We start from the raw sequence: 25,118 nt of genomic DNA, 5'->3' as shown, positions 1-25,118 counted from the left end.
AGATCTAGGTTCAGATGTTAGCTCTTGTTACTAAGCTTGTTGCCTTAAATTAGTCACTTAATTTCTTTTGGCCTTCGTTGTTAATACCTCTTGAAGGAGAATCAACCAAGGCTAACACTAAATCTTTTAGGACTAAGTCTTATGATCATGTGCCTATTATAGGAAACTAATTAGGAGAGAAAAAAAAAAATCTTCCTAGAACCCAAAGTGCATAGTATATGCCCATTTAAAAGATACTGAATATAATTTTACTATTTAGAGTTATGCATGTTTATGATATTTATGCATTTATGATGTATTTGGTCACACCCCCAATTTGGTGTTCAGTCTTTGATGAGAAACTCAATTCCTATTTTTATTCCTCCTACAAAATTGGATTCAACTGTCTTAAATAATATAAGATGAATGTATGAAATCTTAATTCCAGACATTTTAAAATAGATTATTAAATTATTTTTGTACTCACATTTATTAATAAATATTAACTATATATCTCTTCTTCCCCCACCCCTAGCAAGTATAAGGTGGACTGCGCATGCCTCAAAGAAAATCCTGAATGTCCAGTTTTAAAAAGGTGTTCTGAACCAACAGAAAACATCAATAGTGGCTATGAAACCAGAAGGAAAAAAGGAAAAAAAGAGAAGGACATTTCAAAAGAAAAAGAAACACAAAATCAGAACATTACTTTGGATTGTGAAAGTGCCACCAACAAAATGAGAAGCCCAGATAACAAACAGAGAAAACTTTCTCCACTGAGACTATCTATATCAAATAATCAGGTACTGAAATACCACAATGTAAATAATGACTTTAAGAGAGTGTAATGAACTTTTGCAGAGCAAAAGGGAGCGGTTTTTATTAACATTCTGTTATTTTTTTGAAGTCTAAATTCTGCATATACAGTAACATTGCTTTTGAATATTCTTTAAACAATTCCAGTATCTTAGTTAAGGTAGATTCTACCAAAATTCATGACTGCAGTATCATCATTAAAGAAGAGTTGAGAGTTTATTTCATTTTTGGATATTACTACATTGGTAAAAAGGATTTATACTTTTTTTTAGTTTTCCTTTTCTCTTGAATGTAGGCTTTTCCATGTCAATTCAGACTGGCTTCATTAAAGAAAACTAGGCAAAAATCAGACTCTTCATGATGGTTTTTCCCTGATTTCTTTGATTCTGTGATAATGTTCAAATCATTCTAGCATTCAGCAGAAAACTTTTCTGCTTCTTTGACAAAAAATACATTTAAATAACCTTGTTTCTAGTCGTATGAAAATCAATTAAGAGCTGATGAGATTTTTGAGACATCTTAGTGTTTATTTTTCAAATTTAATGGTGTTCTTATTTTTGGTGGTGGTGGTTTGTGTGTGTTTTAGATCATGTAATCACTAAGAAAATAGAATTTTGTAGGCACTACAAAAATGAAAACAGTAAGTGAGGGTTGTTGTTTTTTTTTAAATCAGTTTCAAATACCTTTATCTTTTCTCTGTATAGCTGCTGATAATTATCCTGGAAAGTAAGGTCATCTCAGGTTGTGAATCACCAACTGTTTGACTGCCTAATACGTGCAAGGCACTGTTAAGCAGTATGGCTGTGGGCAAGTGTATTTATCATTATAGGATTTTGGGATGAATGCAAATATATAGCAGAAGACTGTTCATGTCTTCGTTGTGTAAACAACTTATTAGAAAAAAATTTGACAGTTCTTCACCGATAAGAAATTTTGTGAGATTTACTTACAAAAGAAAACTTTTGGATTTGAGCAGCTTCTTGAATCAGGAGACATTTAGTTTCAAAAATAGGTCTAAATAAGTTGTAGTTTATAAATTGTTGCAGCAGGTAACTGGTTGTTAACTTTTGACAGTGGTTTAAGGACATTTTAGCACTTCTATTCAGTTAGTAGATTTCCCTAGTTTATAGATGGACTAGTGGAGCTTCTGTAAAGCAGTCATTTCCATCTTTCAGGAGCCAGATTTTATTGATGATATAGAAGAAAAATCTGCTATTAGCAATGAAGTAGAAATGGAATCAGAGGAGCAGATTGCAGAAAGGAAAAGGAAGATGGTAAGTTGGGAAGCAAGTAGCTGCTTAATGCTGTTGCTAGGGCTTAGTGACAGCTGCTCTTCCCATGCTAATTGTTGCTCCCTATACATGGGCTTTAGAATGAGTATATGAAGTCAGTTCCCCAAGTGTGCTTGCTGTGCCATTGAGAACATTCTCATTTGGCTTCCCATTAACTGTCCAAGCAATTTCTTGCTAATATGCTTTTTTTGCTCAGCACATGTGTGTGTGTGTGTGTGTGTGTGTGTGTGTAAACATGCACACACACATATATATATACACATATATGGTTTTTACTGTGTGCGTAGCAGTAGAAGATATACATGTTTGGCATTTAAGAAAGTTTTATACCTACATTATACATACATAAGTTTTAATAAATTTTATTGATAATTATTAATCAAAATGTCTTATCCTTTCTCTTTATGATTTAATTTTAAAGGAGAAGTGGAATTCAAAGAATTAAAGGTTATATAACTAGTGCTTAAGCAATGAATGTTTCCTATGCAAATAGGAAGCCCAGTTTTTCTAGTTAAATTTAGTAGTCCCATTTTGTCATGTGACAGTACTAAAAATAAGACCTCTAATTTTATATATAGTACAAGTTGGTTGAAATATTGTATAAAAATAGGTGCAGAGTTAAGGAAAGATAGATTGCTTATTTATAGCCATCTCTACCTATAGGTCCAAGAGTGATATTTTCTTTACATCTTATAAATTATTTAGTATAAAATAGTACTTAATTAGCCAAGGGATAAAAAGCAAAGCAGTATTGTACTGCATGAGATTTTAAAGACTCTACTAAAGCTACAAATGTTTGTTGATATAACCTGTTTTGTTTACTTTTTCTTTTCATCTTTTCAAAATTCCTTTTTTTCCAGTGATTTTTTTTTTTGCTTGTATTTAAAATACTCAGGGTTTCATGAAGTATTCAGGGATTCCTTGGAACTATGGGCATTGTAGACATAATTCGTCACTTTTCTACTACATCACTTCTGATAACCTGTGTCAGCCTTAAAACTTCAAAGTCGCTGTTCTGTTCAGTTAGGCTTATGGACGAAATCATTAGGAGATGGAAGTACAAATAAATAGGAACGTCCTTGTCGTGAAGAAAATCTTTGTTTAGCCCATTCTTATTTCCTTTTGTCACCAGCCTTGTTTTCCTCAAAGCATTGATGAAGACAGGTAGCAAACTTGGTGTATATTCTCAGGCCCCCAAAAGAAGAAAAGCATACCTTTCCTGACATAATTAATTCAGTTCAGATGAGCCCTAGAGAAAATGTTTTTGAAGAATAATTATATGTAGTAAGATTGATATATGTAAGGGAGTGATGCCCCCTTTTTGAAAAAGGTGCTACTACATTCAGGACAAATTGGAATTGGAAAGAGAAGGAATCCTAAGAGAAAGTTATTTAACAAAATGATTTATGACTAAGCTTTTTTGATAATATGCTGTTAATGAAGCTGTGGGTATGGAGTTGGCCAATTTGATAAAAAAAAAAAAAAAACCTGATTGTTCTGCTTTGTCATTTGTTACTCATGACTGGTGTTAAGCCTTGGATGTGGGTTTAAAATTTTATTCCTCAGAACTAAATGGGCAACTGACCTTTTTCTGAGGCCCATTCTTTACTTTAACATAGTGTGCTTTCTTGGGGGCATGGGGTAGGAATTTAACCTCTGTCTCCTTGACCTGTCATGCCCACTTATTTTACTTTCTCAGGTGGTGTTTTTTTAATCAGCCAGCTAGGTGTCACAATGGATAGATTGCTGGACCTGGAGTCAGGAAGGTCCAAGTTCAGATGTGACCTCACACATTTATTAGCTTTATAACCTTGGGCATGTCATTTAACCTCTTTCTGCCTCAGTTTCCTCAACCATAAGATGAGGATAATACTAGTACCCACCTCCCAGATTCTTATGAGAATCAAATGAGACAGTAATTGTAATGTGCTAAGTGCAAAGCCTGGCACATAGTAAGCACTATATAAATGTTAGTTGTAATCATCATTGTGGTTATTGCTTTAAATATATATATTATCTGCAGGTTTTTAAAAAGTTTGAGTGTATTCAAGTAAGCAGAACCTAATAATAAGAATCTGTAAGATACCAAACTAATTGGCACATTTTAAAGAACTATTATAATAGACTGGAACAAGGTAAATTACTATCTTGATTATTTTCCCGTTTTATGCTTTATATCACATGGCATTTATCAAAACAGTCAAGCTGGAAGGAAATGAAGAAGCACTAAACTGGGAGATAATAGAGAGCTTCAGCTTGAGCAAATTTTATATTAATTTCAACTTGAATTTCTGACACTGGATAGACTATATAAATAGGTCGTGAAAAACCATACAGAAAACTGGTTAGCTACTTTTATTTCATATCCCTCAAAGGAGAGGGTCAAAGATGCTCAGCATTGGAAAATAGGTCTCAATTGGGGAAAAAAAAATTGTTTAGTTTTCTCTGCCTTTACTGCCTCTTTTCCTAAAGTTTTGGGTCAAATGTCAACTGCTCCCTGGTTTTTTGTTTTTTTTTAATATCCCCAATTCAGATACATGCATTCTATAACCCTTTTATGACATGCAGACTCAAAGTCCAATCAATAGATGTATATATGGTTGTGGATGTTATTAGTGCCCCTTTTTTGCTAGGTGGCTTGCTACAGGGGAAATTGGGTGTGGAAGGAAAAAGGAGACTGATTTAATAAAAATTTATTTTATCTCCTATGTATATTGTACCCTGGGAGGCAAAAGGAAGAATTTAGTACGATCCCTGACTTGAAGAAGTTTATGATTTTTATTGATAACTGTAACAAGGCAGAAAGTGATGTGTGTCATAAAAGTTGTACAAACAATTTGTAGCTGATGTGATGAGACTTGATGGAGGAGGTAGTACTTGAAATGGGGCCTGAATAGTAGGAGTTTTATATGTAGAAGGAAGTACCTAAGGAAAGTAGTCCAAGTTAACTGGAACATAAATGTTGGTGAAAGAGTACCACCAGGTGTCATGACTTGAAATTTTGGTTAGGGCTAGATTGTCAAGGACCTTAAATGGATGGCCAAGGAAATATCATAAGAATTATTGATTGGGATGAACTATCTATTTCTACCTGGGCTGGATTTCTCCCCCATGGATTGTTTTTTATTTTCTCTTCTCTTTTCCCATTGCTTTCCCCTCCAAAAAGGTCCTTACCTGTATTCAAAAGTGAGATTGTAGCTAAGCTGTTTGGGAATAAAGAGAAGAATGAGATTTATGGCTTCACTGATTGGACCAATAAAAATAAAATATTTCTTAAGAGCAGAGATTACTACTCTCCTGCCTCTTTCCCCAGCACAGTGCCTTATAGGCAAGCACTTAATTGTATTTCAGACAAATTTTTTTGTTTAGCAAGCTAGGTAGACATCTTGAGCAACCAGTTAGAATTGGTTATTGATTTAGGAAGTTCTGTTAGTGATGAGATGAGATATGATAAGATGTAGAATGAGCACTGATCGTTTTAGAGATCTTTCAAATAAGAAATTCAGGTCATTGGTGAACTCAGATGGAAAAAAAAATTATTTCGATATAATTTCTTTTTTTGTAATTCAAAGTTTTTTATTCATTTAAAAAGCATTCTAAGAATAGAGTGTTAAGAGTGCTGTATCCCTTTTGGCACTACAGTGCTTATTAAGCATGTAAAGAGGCAGAAAATACTGTAGATGAATTTTTCATGACAACGAACCTCCAAAGATTTCATGTAGACTGAAATTGTCCTGTAAGGTGGATCCAGTGAATATCTGATATCTCAGCCCCATTATATTATTTTGAAATAGACTATGAGATCAGGGGGAGTAAAGATGGATGATCACTGACAGCTTTTCAGTGACCAGGCAACTTCTTCCCTGACCTCTTCAAAGCTCCAATTTCAGAGAACTGTGAAAGGGCCCATCTGTGTGTCTGAAAGGGCATGGGGAAGATTCCTTCTGAATAACCTGGTATGGACATGAGGTATCCCAATTGTGATACTGAAGACTTCTGGAGTTGTTCCTAGTACTTCCTACAAGAAGGAACATGGGGGTTTTTAAAGCAGTTAAAACAACACAGCATTTATTAGTTTGCTTTTGAAAGAATTCTTCCTATGGGACTCCTTGAATCATATCATTTCTCTGTTTACTTTGTCCTCTAAAATTGAGTAAGATGAAGTTATTTTATCAGTGGTTGATAAAATATAATTTTAACCTTTTGCGGAACAGTTTATCTTCTCCTAAACACTCAATTTACTGTCATTTATTTTGTAGATTATCTGTAGCAAATTTTAATCCTTTTGATTTACATTATCTATTCATTAGAACTATATTTGGAATAAGTGACATGGGTTCACGTCCTAACCTTTGCTTACTAACAGTATGTTTGGCAAGTAACTAGTATCTCTGTACTTCAGTATTCCTACCTGTAAAACAAGGGAATTAGAGTTCATAATTCTGTATTCCTTCTACTATACATAAATGTGTTTAAGATAGTCAAGAACTTCAACATTAGCCTACACAAAGAATAATTTTGGAGGTAAATTTGCTAACAATTTGTTACATACAAACATAAATAAACTTAATTATCTGCTGTTCTGATTCCCATTTCATTTGACTGATTTTTAACAGGTCTGGTTTCACATTTCTTCCATGGCTAAAAATAGTACAAAATAACTCATAAGACAAGATATTAGCATCATTGTTTGAATTAAAATACCTACAAAGGAACAAAGCATTCACCAGTATTGTAGAATAATAGAAAATTGTCAAGAGTAGACACACGCAACCCACCCTTTATTCTGTCCTTTGGCTTCCAGATTAGCAAGTGTAGTGAATTTCTAATTATTAAGATGCATAAGGTTAATGTATTACCATTCTAGATTCTCCAAGGCAGGAACAGAGCAAAGCAGACTTTGGCCTTAAATCTTTTAGGAAGCAACCTAGTAAGAGGAGTTAGATTGAAAGGCCATATGCATAGGTCCCTTTCTTAAACTGGGATTATACTATTCCTGAGTAGTCCCCACATTTATTCCCCAACCTCACACTCCCTATCCAGAAATAAAGTGTTCTATGAAAGACACAATGGCATAGTAGATACAGAGCTGGACACTAGGAATACCTTGCTTCTGAACATCTACTTACTGTGTCACCCTGGGCAAGTCTTTTAACTACTTGGTGTTTTGGGTAATTCTCTAAGATGAGTTTCAGAGAAAATGCCAGTATGAGTTGGTAGAGCAATTTTCCTCATCTGGAAGTTCCTTTTACTTGTGTGAGCACCTACACAGGCGCTCCGCAATTGTCAAACCCAGCCCTGATGTTTTAAGTTAAAATAGTGCCCTTAGTTGGAAAGAAGGGATGACACGACCTTTGAAAAGTCACTTTCTCTTTCTACACTTAAATCTGTCTCATCCATAAAAGGAGAATCGATTAAATAGTTCTGTGATTCTCAACTGACATTTTTCTTAATATGATGTTTATAATTAGAAATAAGGAATTGATTCTCATACCATCTTTTATTTATTTGGGGGAGGGGGTGTAAAGAAATTTGCAAAACCCTATTTAAAATACAAGTGAAATGTTTTTCTTCAATTACATAGGAAGTTGTAATACTTAGTATTTGGGTGTTGATGTCTAAAAGAAAGACTATCAGATTTTAATAATATAGTCATTGTGTAAATTATCTACAACTTTTAGCCCTTTGGAAAAATGCCAGTATCCAGAATCATAGCACCTGCAACTGTATCTACACAAAATGGTCTTGGTTAGTTTTACATGTATAAGCATCTCCCATTTGATTCATTCCTTCCCCCCACTCTCAAGCTCAAAATTAAATTGAATTTAATTCAATTGAGTATTAAAGTGTGTACTACCTGCTAAGCACTAGGATAAAAAGATACTGTGATACCCTGCTTTACAGTATAATGTAAAATAAAACAAGTAAGTGTAATAATTCAATCATGCAAGGGAGTGTGAGATCCAGGGCAATGAGAAAGGCATGGAAACAAGATGACTTTAGAGCCATAAAAAGATGTCTTCATATCAAAGTTTACAACTCATCTATACCTTTTCACTGTATATTTCTTGTTCTGGTTTTTCCATAAACCTTCTATAAAGAATTTCCCCAGAGGAATACTAAAGGTTTTCCTCTGGCTTACTTTAAAATTTCAATACTAGTGCAGTTTTTAGCTGCCAGTCTTCTCCTGTACATAATCACGTTCATTCCCCCCCCCCCCCCCCCAGTTATTTCCTGAATATTCTTAATATGTTTTCAACCACTTCTTGCATTCAAGTCATCCTTGGTAATCTACTGCAGCCTGCTATTACACAGCTATACAGGTAAAGCAATAGGGTAAAATTAGGAAAGCCTGAGCTATAATCTTGCCTCAGACACTTAGTAGCCCTGTGACCCTGGGCAAATCATTTGACCTCCCTGAGCCTCATTTTTCTCATCTATAAAAAGGGGCTGACGCCTGTCTTCCTGACTTGTGAATCAAGTGAAAGAATAAAGTACCATCTGAATGAGTTGTGTTAGTGTTATTGATTCTTGTGCTGGTCTGTGCTCTGTAGTTACAACAGCAGGCCACTCACAGTCTCCTAAGCAGTCACATGTGAATACATGTCATTTAAATATTTATCAGAGTTACCTACTTGGAAGTGTGAGATTTAATACTCTTCAGAGGAGAAACAAAAAGAATGCATGTGTAGGCTGACATTTTCATTACCTTAAGTGTGAAAGAATTAGAAACATGTTCAGATACTAATCTTTGTTTTACTATCTGGTAAAAGTAATATATCTTATAGTGTAAAACAAGTAGAAATTTTGAGTACGGTAGGGATGAAACCAAAGAAAACAGTTGTTCACAGTTGGTTGGCCCAAGATTATGAGCCATTTAGCTGTCAGCTTTTTTCCATAAAGCCATTGTTTATCAAATAAGAAGGAAAAAGAGAATTCTGTTTCATTTATCATGTTTCTTTTTAATACTATAGTGTTTTTTAGTCTTAATATTCAGATCATGACATTTTATTTGTATTTCTGATATTTAAGTATACAACATGAGTGATTATGTGATTTGTTCCATGTCAAACTGAATCATTGCTTTAAATTATTTGTAACTGTCAATCCCTTAAAATTCAACGTGTATGTTGAAATTTATTCTTAACTACAGGGATTTTGAAGTATGCAGAAATGTCCCAAATTATATAACATTTGAAGTATTTTTATAGCTTGATCTCCCTAATTCTGACATAGTACTCTAATAGCTAACATTCACAACATAAGTAGTATGTTACTTTCTGTGACAAAATTACTGAGAGGGCAGCCCTATATCATTGATCAGGATAAGTCCAACCTCTCACATTCTTTGTACATAGGTTACAGACATATATGGAGAATGGTTTTCAGTTCTTGCTAGCTGTTTAGCTTAGTCTAAGAGCACATACACCATGTTCACAGGCTTCAGTAGTATTCTGAAGTGGAAAAAATCCTATTCAAGCAAACTTCTCATTTTTGTGATGTTTAATTACATAGTTTAGCTCCTTCAAAGCATATTAAGAGTTGAATTAAATTTTTTGATAAATTTAGTCATTCAGTTGACTAGTACCTGCTCAAAGTTATGTGACATTAAAGTCACAAGGACTTGCCTTGAAGGAGTTTACAAAGTTCGCTGATAATACCTTAGAGCAGAAAAATCAAGACTCCTTGATTATCTAGTATAGCTATAATGGATAGAGGTACCTCAGAGCATACTAAGCAGGGCTCCATGTGCTTTACCTTTAGAGTCACTCTTAGGTTTTGGAGCTGGAAATGACCTTAAAGGTGATATCTCTTCAAACACTCTACTTGAACAGATAAAGACATTGAGCTTGTAGAGGTAGTAAATAGGAGGAGGGAAAACTCGGGTGTTTTGACTTTGAACCCAGTGCAGCATTTTCTCTTAATCAAATCCAGCAAGCAGAGAGAGAAAGAGACAGGTGGGGGGGGGGGGGGGGAATGTTTTACTGTTTTAATTATATTGTTTTCAATATCAGTTAGCAGAGAGGGACATGAAATGGGACCAAGATGCTTGGGTTCTAAGAATAATAGCTGTTATTTATATAGCACAATGTTGTGAGGTGTATGATAATGCAAGTATTGTCACCAGTCAGTTACAGATAGAGCTCAGAGGTTGTGGGTTGTCTGTGGTTATGCAGCTTGCAAATTGGTAGTATTGGGATATGTACCAAAGTTCTAATGATCCTATGTCCAGAATTCTTTTGAGACAGCTGTTAATTATATGAGTTGCTACTCCACAGCTTGTATTTTCTAAATCAAGAAATAATTTGAAAAGTTGAAACTAGGCACTCTGAAGTTTATCCTGCCTTTTTCCCCTCACTCCCTCTAGAATTTTTTTTCCCCTTATGCTTATACTTCCCTTTTTTGGTTTATAGGTCTACTCCATTTGTGGGGGTTCTCTCTTTCACCTGCCATTTCGGTAATTTATGTCCAGATAAATTTTCTACCTTCTTGTACAAAGGATGACTGTAGTTCACCTTTCTTTGGAAGGATAAGTTTTGCTTTTCAAGCTCACTAATAAAAGTGATATATGAATCCTGTGTCTTCTGGTCTGTGCAACAGTATTGTCCTTAAAATCTATGGATTTCAACAGTTATAGAATTGAAAGAGAAAAATAGTTGATGCACCCTTAGTACAGAGGGCTGGAAAAGAAGTAGGATACATAGGGCTTGAATAATGGTACATCATTGAAGCTTAAGGAGCAAGTTAGGAAATGAAAAGCGATCTTTTTTATGTTCATACCATGCTTTCTCTAGAAATGGTCCTGTTATGTGTGTGTCATATAGATTAATGGACAGTTTATCCCCATTTTCCAAAAAGTAAATTTACTACTGAAGGGACAGTTACTGTGTTTCATGACATACTTTTTTACTCATCTGAAGAATAGAGCAATATCCTGTTCTACCTAATTTCCACAGCACAAAGAGGCAAAAGGTTGATTAGAATTTAATTATTGAAGCCTCAACATAAAAGTTACTGTAATCAGTAGGAACCTTGAGATTCAGACCTCTAGTAGTTAAGAGACATCCCATAGTACCCAAATCTTGAAATTGACACTTAGAGGGAAAAGTAGTAAGGAACTGAAGCCTCAAGTCTTTATTTGTATTTACTGAGATTGGTGTCTAACCGCAACCCCTGTCTTTCTGGTTGATGACTCTCTTTGCCAAAGCCAAACTTATTAGAGAAAGGTAAGGGGATGAGAATTTTTTTAAGTACTTGCTATGTTCCAGGCAGTGTGCTAAGCACTTTACAATTATTACATCATTTCATCCTCATGAACAACCCTTTGAGGTTGGTGCTGTTATTATCCCTATTTTATACTTGAGAAATCTGAAGCAGACAAAGCTTAAGTGACGTTTCCAGGGTCACACAGGTAATAAATATGTTGAAATCAGATTTGAACTCAGGTCTTCCTGACTCCAGGCCCAACATGCTATATCCAGCTTGCCACCTTACTGCCTAAGGCTTCCTTTAATGACAGGATAAAGCAAAGAGCAGATAGATGCTTAAAGTGAGAACTACCTGCATGGCTGGGCAATTTTTTAACCTAGTCTTTGGAAGGCAACAGAATGAGGCATTTTTAGCTGAATTCTCAGTGTCTGGAGAAGATCACAAAGAAAATATAAACAACTCCACCTGAATGTTTTGCTGGTATTTTAGGCTCTGAGACCCTTTCTGCTTTCAGTTGCCAAATCCAGAATGTCTTCTGTACTTGGTCCTTTATTTTTACATGTGTCACCCTACTTCAGGATTTCTTTCCTCAAACACCACTATACTCTGATTCATTCATATTTTACCCTGAGTAAATTTTCCAGAGTGATTTTCCAATTAGGCCATAATAAACCTTCAGTATTTACCAAACAAAAGTTCCAGATCTTGACCTAATCTACTTTAAAGTTACTTCCTTTGTTCTTTGTGCACTTACACATTCTTAATTCTAGCAAAAATGGATGTGCTGCTTATTCTACTCTGTTTTTCCCATCTCTTTTCTTGGAATGGACTCAACTTCCCCTCAAACCCACCCCCCACCCCCCAAAAAAAATCAAGTCTATTAAAATTCCCTCCTTCCTTTTACTAAAGCAAAATTTTTGAGTGTCAACATCTCTGTGAAAGCCCTCCTTCACAACTTTTCTTGCTTAATCTTTCCCTCCCCTAGCTGAAAACTGATATCCATCTTACCTAAACCTTCCATTGATACTGAACTACACTCTGATTTGTACCAGTTATTTGTCTTTTCCCCCATATTAGATTGCAAGCTCCTTTAGGGCAAAGTCTGTGTCTTTCTTTGATGCCCTTGCCCATAGTAATTATACACTGAATAAATACTAGTTAAATTTAATTGAGTAATTTTTTCAAAGAAAATATTCCTGTGAGATATGTATGTATGTATGCATGCATGCATGTATAACATGGCTATACAAAAATTAAGTTATTTGGTTGTATAAATGGGATGTCTTTTGCAATATAAACTAATGGTATGCAATTTTAAAATATTTTGGTACGTATTAAAATTCAAAATTATGTTTTTTTAATATTGTCAGTGAGCAACACCCTTTCATGGTATCCATTTACATTTTAAAAAACATTGGTAGAAGGATTATTAGAAATATTTTTGAGGATAAGTTTATGATCTTCTGGAGTCAAGGAATATTGTCAGTATTGTTGTAGCAGCTTATTGCCTAAAAAACTTATATTCTAAATATGTAAGCATTATGGGGTCCTGAAGGCCCTGAAAACAGAAAATCACTGTTATAAACTTTCTTTTTTAAGTTTGTTTAGATCAAGGAACATTTCGATTTCTTTGACATAGATCTGACTGGAAGTGATATTATGGCTTTACTTTTATTACACCCACTGTCCTATTTGGTTACCTAGACAAGAGAAGAAAGGAAAATGGAAGCTATTCTGCAAGCCTTTGCCAGACTTGAGAAGAGAGAGAAAAGAAGGGAACAAGCTCTGGAACGAATTAGCACGGCAAAAACAGAAATCAAAACAGAGTGTAAAGATACACAGATTGTCAATGATGCTGAAGTTGTTCAGGTATTCCTTCAGTTTAATTTTCAATTTGTTTTATAACTTTAGCTTGTGGTTAAATTTAAACTTTTTTATTTGCTTTAAAAAGAAAAACAACTAACGTTGAGCACCCTTCGTTATATTCTCATTTTCTAAGCTGGCGCGTGAACAGAACAGCGCCAGGCAGTTCTGCACTGAATGGTCAGAACCAAAAGAGAATAGGTGCAGATATTTTTCTTTATGATGAATATTGTATTTCCTTTTTATCCACATTATTACGGCTGCAATAAGAAAAATTTCAAGTTTTTTGAAAAATTAGAGTCTGCTTTTTTTATTTATTACAAATGGTTTTGTTTCCCTTAATAACTTGGTAGAAAAAATTATTACCGTTTCTTTTTCAATCTACACATAATGCCAATAATGCTAATTATGGTTTATATCCTAATAGGAAACAACAAAGGAAGAAACTGCCAGCAAGCCTACCCCTGCCAAAGTAAATAGAGCTAAGCAGAGAAAAAGCTTTTCTAGGAGTAGAACTCACATTGGACAGCAACGCCGGCGCCACAGAACCGTCAGCATGTGTTCAGATATCCAGCCATCTTCTCCTGATGTAGAAGTTACTTCACAACCACATGAAACTGAGAACACTGCACTTGCAGCAGAGCCTGAAACTGAAACTGCCATAGCAGAAATAGTTACTGAGACTGAAGTTCCAGCACTTAATAAATGTCCTACAAAGTACCCCAAAACAAAAAAGGTATGATGTACCAAAAACAGAATAACAACAGTTAACATTTGTTTTCCTACAAATCAGTAGCTAATAATGTTGCTGTTCCCCTCATGTTTTAAGTGAGACTTTCTATTTGGATATTGCTAATTCAGTTTTTACTTGGCAGTCTCTCCTTATACATTATTGAAATAAATTACTTAATTAAAAATTGAGTATACAGTTAATATGAACAGTTTCCCATCTCAAATAAGTAATGAAATAGCTTTTGGAAATCAGGTATCTTACTTTTAAACCAGAAAAATGTTGAGGTTTCTGAAGTCTGTAATACAAATGTACATATTCAAAAAAAGATCATTTTTGTATCCTTTGAATTTGTGTTACCCTGTAATGATGATAACATTATAATTATATAATTATAATTGACAGACCCACACAAGGGAAGCTGCTATGGATGTTATATTTTTTAAACTCTTACTGAAATATTTGTAATATTGTATTTGACACTAAGTTTAAAATTATAGTTAACAGTTAATTGCTCCTACCATTTTAATGTATTTTGGAAGAAGATAGTAGCATGACATTTTTCTCAGTCACATATTAAAATGCATAAGTATTGTAGAAATAAAAGTACTTTTTCTGGATTTCTCACCTTTGAGGATTTTTTATGAACTAAGTTTCATCATGTGGGTTGGATTTCTTTTGGAGAAGATAAGCATCTGTTTTAGCATACAATAATATTCAATAAGCTTGCTGAATGTATTGGGAGGTAATGATTAAATTCTTGGAGAAAAGAAAACTGTGTAAAGGAAAATTTGAAAATCTTTTTTCTTCTATGAGTAGTATAAAAACTAGAGAAAATATTACCATGTAGTATTTTATCTAAAAAAAATTCAAATTTACATAAGTGGTATTTAAAAAAGTTTATGAGAAAATAAGTTTTAAATGAAGCCACCTAATTTTTAACTATTGCAACATAATGAAAATTCTGTTTCCACATCAAACTACAACTTAAATAGAATGTATAATTTACTTTCGCTCATAATTCATATGATATGTTAAACTGTTTTTGGGGAAAATCTGTAAGTTAATGTATGTTTCCATTTCAGTGTTGTAAGAACATAGGATGAACAACTGAATATTTAGTATTGGGTTTAAAGTTTCCTTTTTTTTTGGTATAATATTTTAGTTATTTAAAGCAACTTAGAATTCAAAAATTCCAGACATCTTTCCTCATTCATCTTTTTCTTTTACTTAGCACTTAGTCAATGAATGGTTAAGTGAGAAGAATGAGAAGACAGGAAAATCTTCAGAGAGCCTTTCAGAAAGGCCTCTTCGAATAACTACAGATCCTGAAGTACTGGCTACCCAGCTCAACTCTTTACCAGGCCTTACTTACAGCCCCCATGTGTATTCTACTCCAAAGCACTATATTCGATTTACTTCACCGTTCCTTTCAGAAAAAAGGAGAAGAAAAGAACCTACTGAGAATAGCTCTGGCTCATGCAAAAAGGTAAACTTTTCTCTGGATTAGTGACATTAGGATAAACAACATTCCATTCTGGTGCTTTTTCAGTTTGCTTCACAGTACAGACTATATTAACTGTGGTTTCTGTTTTTTTAGCGATGGTTGAAGCAAGCATTAGAAGAAGAAAATTCAGCAGTTTTAGATAAATTTACTTCATTATGCCAAGAAAGATCTAGAAGCCCTGCTGTCAATGGTGAAAATAAAAGTCCACTGTTACTCACTGATAGCTGTTCACTTCCAGGTAAAGATACTTGTTTTTGTTATTAATTTGGCATAAATCAAGCACTGTACATCTCACTGAAGTAAGCATAATTCTAATTTTCAAAAAAAATTCTAACTTTTGCACAAATATTTCTATTTTTAAAAGAATTCGCTAAGATTCAGAATAAAGTTGAAAGTAACTTATTTTAGTTTTTGAACTGACAGCTGACCTACTGGGCAAGTCGTTTAAAAATACCATTTATTTAAATATCATTTAGGCATAACTTGTGTAGTTTTCACCTATGTAAAACTTGGACAATTTCATTAGCAACATCTATACTCTGAAGAAAATTGTTTCATATTAGTACAGTTTTTAATTGCTTGGGATATCAAAATTTAGCTTTCATAACAATTTCAGTTTTTAGAGAATATTTGAGTGTGTCAGTATTACAGAATAATATATTTTTAGCTTAAAGCCAATTGTGTTCTTTTCTAGAAATTGTTCTGTTTTTGATATACAGATTTAACTACTCCACTAAAAAAACGAAGGCTATATCAACTGTTGGATTCTGCTTACTCTGAAACCTCCACACCTACTCCTTCTCCATATGCTACGCCAACTCATGTGGATATCACTGCTACCGACCCATCATTATTTGCTACTCCTCCTAGGACAAAATCAGAAGATGAAAGTTGTAGGAATGGTTATAAACCCATATATTCACCAGTTACTCCAGTAACTCCTTGTATACAGGGAAATGCTATGCACTTTGAGGTGAGAGAACACAAAGAAGGTTTTGATATTTTGCTTCTTATGTATGGCTTTGCTTGCCACACAATGTTTGGGAAAGTTGATCCCCAAATATCCTCTAAAATGTAGAATTACCTTTCTAAAAGATTTAAGTAAAAATGAATATAGTTTTTAGAACAGTTTCATCAGTGGGAGTTTTACACCACGAAAGAAAATAGTTAGCTATGTACATTTTTTTGAGTCTGTATATATTTTAGGAAGCATTTTAAATTATGTTATAAAACTATCTTTTTATATTTGTAGCGTACTGGTATTTCAGTTTGTAAATGTACATTGTAATCATGATTTTATAATTTCTCTACTAACACATAGCAACTTCGATTCTGTTTTAGGTGATTGAATTATTAGCACTGTAAACAACTGATTTAATGGTAATAATTGTCCTTATCTGTACCCCTGGAAATTGTAAAACAGAAAGTTTTGCATTTGTACCCTGATTTGTGCAAAATTAGAACTGCTGTTTTATTGGATTTAGATTTGACATTATTAATCATCTTCTTTTTTTCACAGAATATTTCTTCCCCAGAAAGTTCGCCAGAAATTAAAAGACGAGTTTATAACCAAGAGGTAAATATTTTTAAAATAGTGGTGTGTACTTTAGATTTATAAATTCTAAAACTAAAAAAATTAAGCCATAGGGTACTGGATATTGATATAAATTTTTTCTCTCCTTCAACTAGGCCTATGAGAGAACACCAACTACGTTGACAGTGGGTCCTTTTAGAAACTCTAATTTGACAGAAATGGGCCTGCAGGAAATAAAGACCATTGGCTATTCCAGCCCAAGAAATAGGACTGATGTAAACAGGCAGTGCACCGGGGACAAGGAGTCTGTATCAGATCTACAGACTGGAGTTGATGTAGTGGAGCACACTGCCATTCCTAAAACCATGGAAACCCCCTCACAAGATAGGTCTGACTCTAACAGCCAACTAGAATCTGCTCCCTGTGGAAGAAGCACAATTTACTCTTCTTGGGTTAAAAGTCCTGAAAGAACAGGTGTGAACTTTTCCTCAGTGAATTCCAATTTAAGGGACTTAACACCTTCCCATCAACTGGAGGTTGGAGGTGGCTTCCGAGTAAGTGAGCCAAAGTGCCTAGTGCAAGACGAGTCCAGAGGTGTGTTCATGGAGACCTCTGTATTCTGTTCTTCAGAAGATGGACTCCCCCCAGGGTTTGGAAGGACAGTTAACGACAACGCGATTGAGGGGAGTTGTACGCCTCAGAATCCACCACAAAAGAAAAAGGTAAAAGCTTTTTCCATTATCTCTACCTGTATCTCCTGAGCCTGTGTGTACTTTAGGAAATCTTTAGATGCTGTGAGAGGCTTGGTAATCTTCTTATCTTTGAAGCTTACTGGGAATTTAATTTTTTCATTTGCTTGGGAATTGGAACAATTTTGGAATAGAAAAACTGCATGGGAAATGGAACAATTAGAGCTACTACATGACTAAGGAATATGGTTTTGATAGCTTAAACAATTTCAGATCTAGATTAATTTTATAATTCATTCCATCTAATTAAATAAAAAGAATAAACTCCAAACAGGAAAGAATTAAGCAAAAATAACTGTACCATGAGAATGCCTGAACTACAACTTGCCTTAGCTTCAAATAGCTAGTTGAAGAATTTTGAACCTACAATTTCTTGATTTTTCAGAACAGTATTCTTTTTCTGATATCTTCTTTTTTCTCCTTACGGTAAAAATTTAGTATGAAAGAGGCAGTTCTGTGTTGTTGCAGGAATGAGCATTGAATATAGGCATCATCATTTCCCCTAGGTTCTAGTCTCTGTTGCATAGTAATGTTTGACCTTGAATTTCCTTATCTGGAAAATGGGGACACCTGCCCTATTCACAGAGTTGTGTGCATCTCTTAAATCTTTTCATAAATAATTGCAAGTGTTGACATAAATTTTGATTGTGTAATTTGACTGGTCACTATCCTGCTTGATTTAAATTCCAGATGTGGAAACAAAAGAAGAGTAACTTAAAGCACTTGCATTTGCAAAGCATAAATTTACTACAACTATATAGATTTTATAGCAAGCACTAAACTTCATGTATGAAAAATTGTAATTTTGCTCATGTAAATGGAAAAGATCTTAGACTAATAATAGGTTGTCTTTGACAAACACAGCAAAAATGATTTTTCTCTGTCATCTTAGGTGTCCTTATTAGAATACCGTAAGAGACAGCGGGAAGCTAGGAAAAGTGGCTCCAAAGCTGACAACTTTTCTCTAGTTACTGTGGCACCTCATGCTACTGTAGGTGGAAATATGACCAACAGCAGCAATCTGAGTGATGGGTGTAGCAACAGTGGTGAAAATGGGGAGCACGTAGACCACACTACTAGCCTCCCTTTACCATTGCCAACTGCTGTTTATAATGCTTCTTCAGAAGAAATCAGCAATAACTGCCCAGTAAAAGAAACTTCTGGTGAAAAAAATGAACCAGAAGTTCAATGGTAAGTGAATTGATTCATGCCTAAGACCTTCAGAACCTGAAGAGAAATAAAATACTAAAAACTACTATATGAAAGAAGTTAGTAATACTAATTTAATTTTCAGAGACTGCAATCAGATAACAATGGGTATTTTGAATTGGAAATCATATTTGCATATGGGGGAGAAGGGTATATCATACAGGTTAATTGTGCTGCTTTTTCTAATCAAGTGAGAAATATGGTTGTACCCAACACAATAATGTCCAAAATATGTTGCCCTATAGGTATTTTTTAAAAGGTCTTGGTTAATCTGAGTTTCAAAACCACCTAATTTTGGAAATTTAATAGGTGATTTTAATTAAGAGAACATACACATTCTTTAGATCCTTCACGTTCTAGTTCACTCCTTAATGCAAATGCCATGGATTTCTTTTGCTGTGACTTTTCTGGTTCCGATTATTGTGGATCACATTTAAAATATCATTTTCTATGAATTTTAGAGACACTTTCAGTTAAACTAGGTCTTTCTGTACTACATGGGAGCTGAAGGCATAAAACTCCACAGACTCCCAGCCTACATTGAACAAATCAAGCTCTGGCTGTTTTGGAGAAAAATAAAGAAAATTAGTGTTCATTGTAATTCTGCCAGAATGCTTTTCAAACTATTTTCTTATCTCTTGGGCCACCAGCTTACAAATATATAGGTAAGAATCTATTGATCAAGGAATTGCCTAAAGAAAAATATTAGCACATTTTATATCTAATTTTATTATATAATGCCAGATCTTCCATAGTAAATGAAGAGTGAATACTTCCTCTATAAGGAATGAAAATCAAATTCTGTCTTTTAATGCTTGTCTTCTATTTTCAGTTCTCTGAATAAAATTTAGTAGACATTACCACAATCTAAATCAGAAAAAAAAATTCGTCTTATTTTGGGGGTAAAAGTAATAATTGCATTTTTATAATAAGTTTGTCGCTTAAAATCCAGCATGATATGACTGCCAAGTAATGGAATGCAACCTAAAAAAAAAGAAATCTGAACTTTACATTCTACTAATATATTGTCATGGGAGTCCATATTTATTCCAGTGGTGCTGGCATTCCATTTGGAGACCTACCTTGAGAACCACTGTCCTCTTCCTTTGAGTATTCTCAGTGATGATAAATCTTCTTCCTTATTTTGATTTCTATATAAACAGCCAAAAGTCAGTTGGAGTTGTTGGATAATGTCACTTGGGTGGGAAAGGGAGTAAAGAGAAGGGATAGAGAGTATGACTCAAGTTGATTCTGTGATAGCAGCACCAAAAGAGAAGCTTCAAAACAGTAGCAGTGTGATTGAAATAGGAGCCACCTCAGAAAACTAATTTGAAGGCATTACATTTTTTGATTTCTTATTTCTGACTAGATTGGTTAGGGTTGGAACTGCTATAGACTCTGCTTATGAAATGCAAAGCCAGGAGAAAACGGAGGGAATCTTCAAGGAGCTTTTGTGTTTTGTATTTAATGCTCCTAACAATGTAAACTATTGTAGGATAGTAGAGTCAAGATAGAGAAATGAGGACAAGTCATTTGGAGCCAACTGTGCTGATGTCTACCAATTTTTTTTATTTTTGTTTTTTAGAGAGGTGGGAGTTTATGTGTTAAAGTAACTAAAGATAAGTGGGTTTTAATTGTGTAGCTTTATTACTGTTGACTATTCCTGAAGATGGATAAAATTTCTTAAGAAGTATAATCATGTTATAGAGTAGAAATATTCTGTCAGTCTAGGTCCCTGGATTAAATTAAGGATTGCCTAGGTTTCATTCTAAACAAACAATTCATATGATTGATTTTAAAACAGCCTTTTTGAAGAGTTGACTAATATAGCAGTTTATAAAAGGAATACCTCTCATGATGTTTGATTATTAAGCTATTCATAATGGCAAAATTGAACTCAACCAAGTTTTATTGCTGGTTTTACTCTTCTCATTGATTTTTTAAAAATGTTTTCCAAAGAATTTGGTTAGTTTCCCATTATTAGGAAGCTTCCTTCTCAATGCATTGGAAATACTAACTGTAACAAAGATAACAAATAGATAGTAGCAACCCAAAAATTTGTGGATACACAACAGATTGGGCTTAAATATAGTATTTTGTAAAAGGTGAAAGAAACAAAACTCTTTCATTCTGGTATTTTAAAGGACTGCTTCAACTTCAGTGGAACAAGTAAGAGAGAGGAGCTATCAGAGAGCCTTACTTCTCAGTGATCATAGGAAAGACAAAGATAGTGGTAAGTTGCATTGTTCTCCTATCTGGAAGTGAATTCAGCTAACCAACGTATATTATAGTTTATAGAAATTCTAATATTCTATTTGGGTTTGCTTCATCTGTAGGGGGAGAATCACCTTGTATCCCATGCTCACCGAATCATGTTCAGTCTTCACCTTCATCTCATTCAAATCACATTCCCCAGTTGCAACTTAAGGTCCCAGTCCCTTCTTTCAGTGAACTTATAGAAGGTCAGTAAGCAGATGACCTATCAATCATAGTTGTAGTTTTAAACAGCTTTTTAATCGCTGAGAAGAAAATCTTTATAAAAGTTGGTCTGAATAGTTTAATGTAAATTCCATTGTAGTGTTTGCAAAAGCACTGTTTATCATGTGATTTTACATTTTACTATGGTTTTTTATTTTACAGACCCTGATCCTGAAAATCCAGAGCCCACAACCACAAATGAATGTCCATCCCCAGACACTTCTCAAAAGACTTGTAAAAGTCCTTCAAAAGTGAGCAAGGTAATAACACAGCACCTTGGAATGTAGCAGTTCAGAAAAAAAAAAAGTTGATTGGTATGCAGTTATCTAGATCTAAGCTGTACCATAATATCAATTTATTAACATTGACGTGCTACCCCCTTACCTAGTTTGTGTTTCACTTACCTTATTCACCAAATAGTCTTTATTTTCTTTTGAAAACACATTTGGGGATAAGATAGGTTGGGGACATGTGAATTAATTTTGTTTGTTGTAAATATCAGTCAAGTCTTCATTAAGTCCTACTTTAAAATAGAATACTAACAGTTTAGTTTGTCTCCAAAATATCAGAAATCAGTGATTTCTCTAAATGCCATGATGTCCACTCAATTCTGTCATTAAGTGAGGAGGATTTATGCAAGTAACTAGAATGAGTGCAGTAGTTCTAAAAATAAAGATATACTTCAAATAAAGTATTTTCTAATTTTAAATTCAACGGAGATATTTAATAAATGGGGGGGGGGGAGATTTTTGGTGCCTTGTTGTCTTAGAAGTGATTTTTCAGTGATGAAACATTGTCATTTTTACCAAATAGAAATACATTTCATTAAGTTTTGAGTAATTTACCTTAAGTAATAGAGCAATTTAATAATAAATCAGTTAACCCAGAAACTGTTTCCTAATTAAAAAAAAAAAATTCAGATGTTTTTCTGGGGCATAGTTTCCTAACTTATCCTCTGCAACACCACTATGTTTTACAAGAAAGTTTCTGGGATGGGAGTGTAATTAAAATATGCCAGTTACCCTAAGGTGTGTGTGTGCATTAGAATAGTTAACAGCAGGAAAAGTTGGAAAATGTGACATAATACTGAATCTGAAAAAATATCAAGTCATTTGTCTTTAGCTTGAACTTATTATTGAAAGAATTCCTAGTTAAGATATGATTATGGATATCAACAAACATATGACCATATAGTGTTACCATTTTTCCTAAGTAACTTTAATGGGAGAGAGTTTAGAGAAATTTTTGAAAACTCTTGAAACTTCTATAATTTAAATAATCAGGGCAAGTTTATGTAGTTCCCAAAACAACAACCCTTGCACAACAGTGTTGTGTAATTTTCACATTTTACCAAGGGCTTCTCTCTCTCTCCATGTGTGTGTGTGTGTGTGTATGTGTATATATATATGTATATATGTATGTATGTATGTATAATCAGTTTATAAATGTTACGTTATATTGACTTAATCCTTTTTTCATGTAGCCTTGTTCACCAGGTCCTACAGTTCCTGCCCAGTCACTTGGAAAGACACCCACGAAACCAGATTCTCAGTGGGAGATGGCAGTTAATACCCCTGAGACAGAGAACGCCAATCCTCAAAAGGCAGAACTGCAACAGAAACAGCTGCCAAATGTTCAAGCACTTTCAAAGACTCATTCTACCCAGTCACATGTGCGAAGTTCAGCTGAACAACTGTCACAAAAGCTTCCTTCTGCACCTTTGAAGTTGCATTGTCCCCCATCGCCTCATGTAGAAAATCCACCGAAATCATCTACTCCTCTTACACCTGTACAGCATGGTTACCTTTCACCAAAGCCTCATGCACAGCAGTTAGGATCTCCCTACAGGGCCCACCATTCTCAGTCACCTCAAGTTGGAACACCTCAGAGAGACTCTCACAGAAATTTTTATCCAACAGCACAGAGCCTTCAGTCCAGTACTCCACAGCCAGCTACTGGAGCATTATTTACACAGACACCTTCAGGACAATCTTCAGCAACTTACAGTCAATTTAACCAACAAAATTTGAATAGCACTGCACCACCTCCCCCCCCTCCTCCTCCTCCCTCTTCATCCTCTTATTATCAAAACCAGCAGCCTTCTGCAAACTTTCAGAGTTATAATCAGTTAAAGGGTAGCCTTTCCCAACAAACTGTGTTTACATCTGGACCAAATCAAGCACTTCCTGGTACCACAAGTCAACAACCAGTTCCAGGACACCATGTAACTTCAGGGCATTTTTTGCCATCTCAGAACTCTACCATTCATCATCAGGCTTCGACAGCTCCACCCCCTCCACCACCACCACCTGCTCCAGGACCACATCTCGTACAACAGCCAAATTCCCATCAGCAGCACTCTGTAGCACATGTAGTAGGGCCCGTTCATGCAGTAGCCCCTGGCTCACACATTCATTCTCAAACTTCTGGGCACCATTTGCCACCCCCTCCTCCCCCACCAGCCCCTGCACCTCATCACCATCCCCCCCATCCCACCCCAGGACACCAAGGTCTGCAAGCACAACACCAGCATGTAGTAAATACTGCTCCACCCCCACCCCCACCTCCACCTTCCAGTGTTTTGGCTTCTGGGCATCATGCATCATCTGCTCAAGCCTTACACCACCCCCCTCATCAAGGACCTCCACTTTTTCCTTCAAGTGCTCATCCAGCTGTACCATCATATCCTTCACAAGCTACACATCATACACCCCTGGGACCTGGACCCCAACACCAGCCTACTGGAACAGGACCACACTGTCCATTGCCAGTCCAAGGTCCTCATCTCCAACCACAAGGACCAAACAGTATTCCAACACCTACAGCTTCAGGGTTCTGTCCACATCCTGGCTCTGTAACCCTGCCACATGGGGTTCAAGGACCTCAGCAGGCATCTCCAGTGCCTGGACAGATTCCAATTCACAGAGCACAGGTGCCACCAACGTTTCAGAACAGTTACCATGGTTCAGGGTGGCATTGACAAGGACTCCTAAAACATTTTTAAAATGTTCTGTAAGATAAACTGTATATTTCATATGTACCTATTCACGGTACTTTTTAAAGCTTGTACATGAAACTTTGTATAAAAGCAAACACCAGTGCTCTTTCATTGTATTTTTTCCATTTTTTGCTTTTTAAAATTCCTGAAAAACGTGCTGTTAAACCAGTATTAGGTATCTTTATTTTGTAAGTGAACATTCCAGCTGTTTTTCTGGCAGTAGATTTGATGCTGCATAATCTTAAATTTTATTGTTGCAGTTAAATTCATTTAGTGAATGTTTTCTATATTACTTTTTATACGTATGTGATAAGTACACAGCTAAGTGATGGCACTAACAGGTTCCCTCCCCTTCCCCCCCCCCCCCCCGTTCTGTCAACAGTTCTGTGTGTGCATCTAGGTAGAAAATGCAATACAGATTTTTATAGTTTGGTGTGGACTTGGCTCTTTTGTTTCATCGGTTATTTGCAGGAAAATGTAATTTAATGTATAGATTGTTTCTAATGTCTTCTGACAAGTTCTGTAAATACTGTATTTCTTTTGCTTGTAAAATTGCTTACAACTTCTCATTTGATATAGTATTGTATATATGACAAGTCTCTTTTTGCAAAAATGTGTGATCTTTGTGAAAGTAGTACAGTATATGACATTTAAATTTTTTTAATATACTGTCACATTGCAGCACTGGTTGGGCATTTTAATTCATGTTAATAAATCACAATTATGTCAGTTTTACCCAAATTGTCCTGTACAACC

At 35.0% G+C, this 25,118-nt stretch overlaps 1 protein-coding gene across 13 annotated transcripts in view; it reads left to right on the top strand.

Annotated features, from left to right (window-relative positions):
• KMT2E (lysine methyltransferase 2E (inactive)) overlaps positions 1-25,097 on the top strand; it is an 87,528-nt gene extending 62,431 nt beyond the window's left edge. For 11 of the 13 annotated variants that reach the window (XM_072653119.1, XM_072653108.1, XM_072653110.1 and 8 more), the window contains 14 exons: positions 515-779; positions 1,968-2,066; positions 12,999-13,163; positions 13,585-13,893; positions 15,122-15,376; positions 15,488-15,632; positions 16,114-16,367; positions 16,914-16,970; positions 17,084-17,650; positions 18,570-18,868; positions 21,031-21,119; positions 21,223-21,348; positions 21,527-21,624; positions 22,848-25,097. In XM_072653119.1, coding sequence (XP_072509220.1) covers positions 515-779; positions 1,968-2,066; positions 12,999-13,163; positions 13,585-13,893; positions 15,122-15,376; positions 15,488-15,632; positions 16,114-16,367; positions 16,914-16,970; positions 17,084-17,650; positions 18,570-18,868; positions 21,031-21,119; positions 21,223-21,348; positions 21,527-21,624; positions 22,848-24,344 — 4,225 coding nt within the window. In that variant the 3' untranslated portion in view covers positions 24,345-25,097. The remainder of the gene's footprint in view (positions 1-514; positions 780-1,967; positions 2,067-12,998; positions 13,164-13,584; positions 13,894-15,121; positions 15,377-15,487; positions 15,633-16,113; positions 16,368-16,913; positions 16,971-17,083; positions 17,651-18,569; positions 18,869-21,030; positions 21,120-21,222; positions 21,349-21,526; positions 21,625-22,847) is intronic. The other 2 variants (XM_072653113.1, XM_072653114.1) reach the window with 2 other exon arrangements.
• Positions 25,098-25,118: the final 21 nt, after the last annotated feature.

This window comes from Notamacropus eugenii, chromosome 3, assembly GCF_028372415.1.
Source record: "Notamacropus eugenii isolate mMacEug1 chromosome 3, mMacEug1.pri_v2, whole genome shotgun sequence".
NCBI classification, from domain to species: Eukaryota; Metazoa; Chordata; class Mammalia; order Diprotodontia; family Macropodidae; genus Notamacropus; species Notamacropus eugenii.
This window is presented reverse-complemented; position numbering and strand designations above follow the sequence as displayed.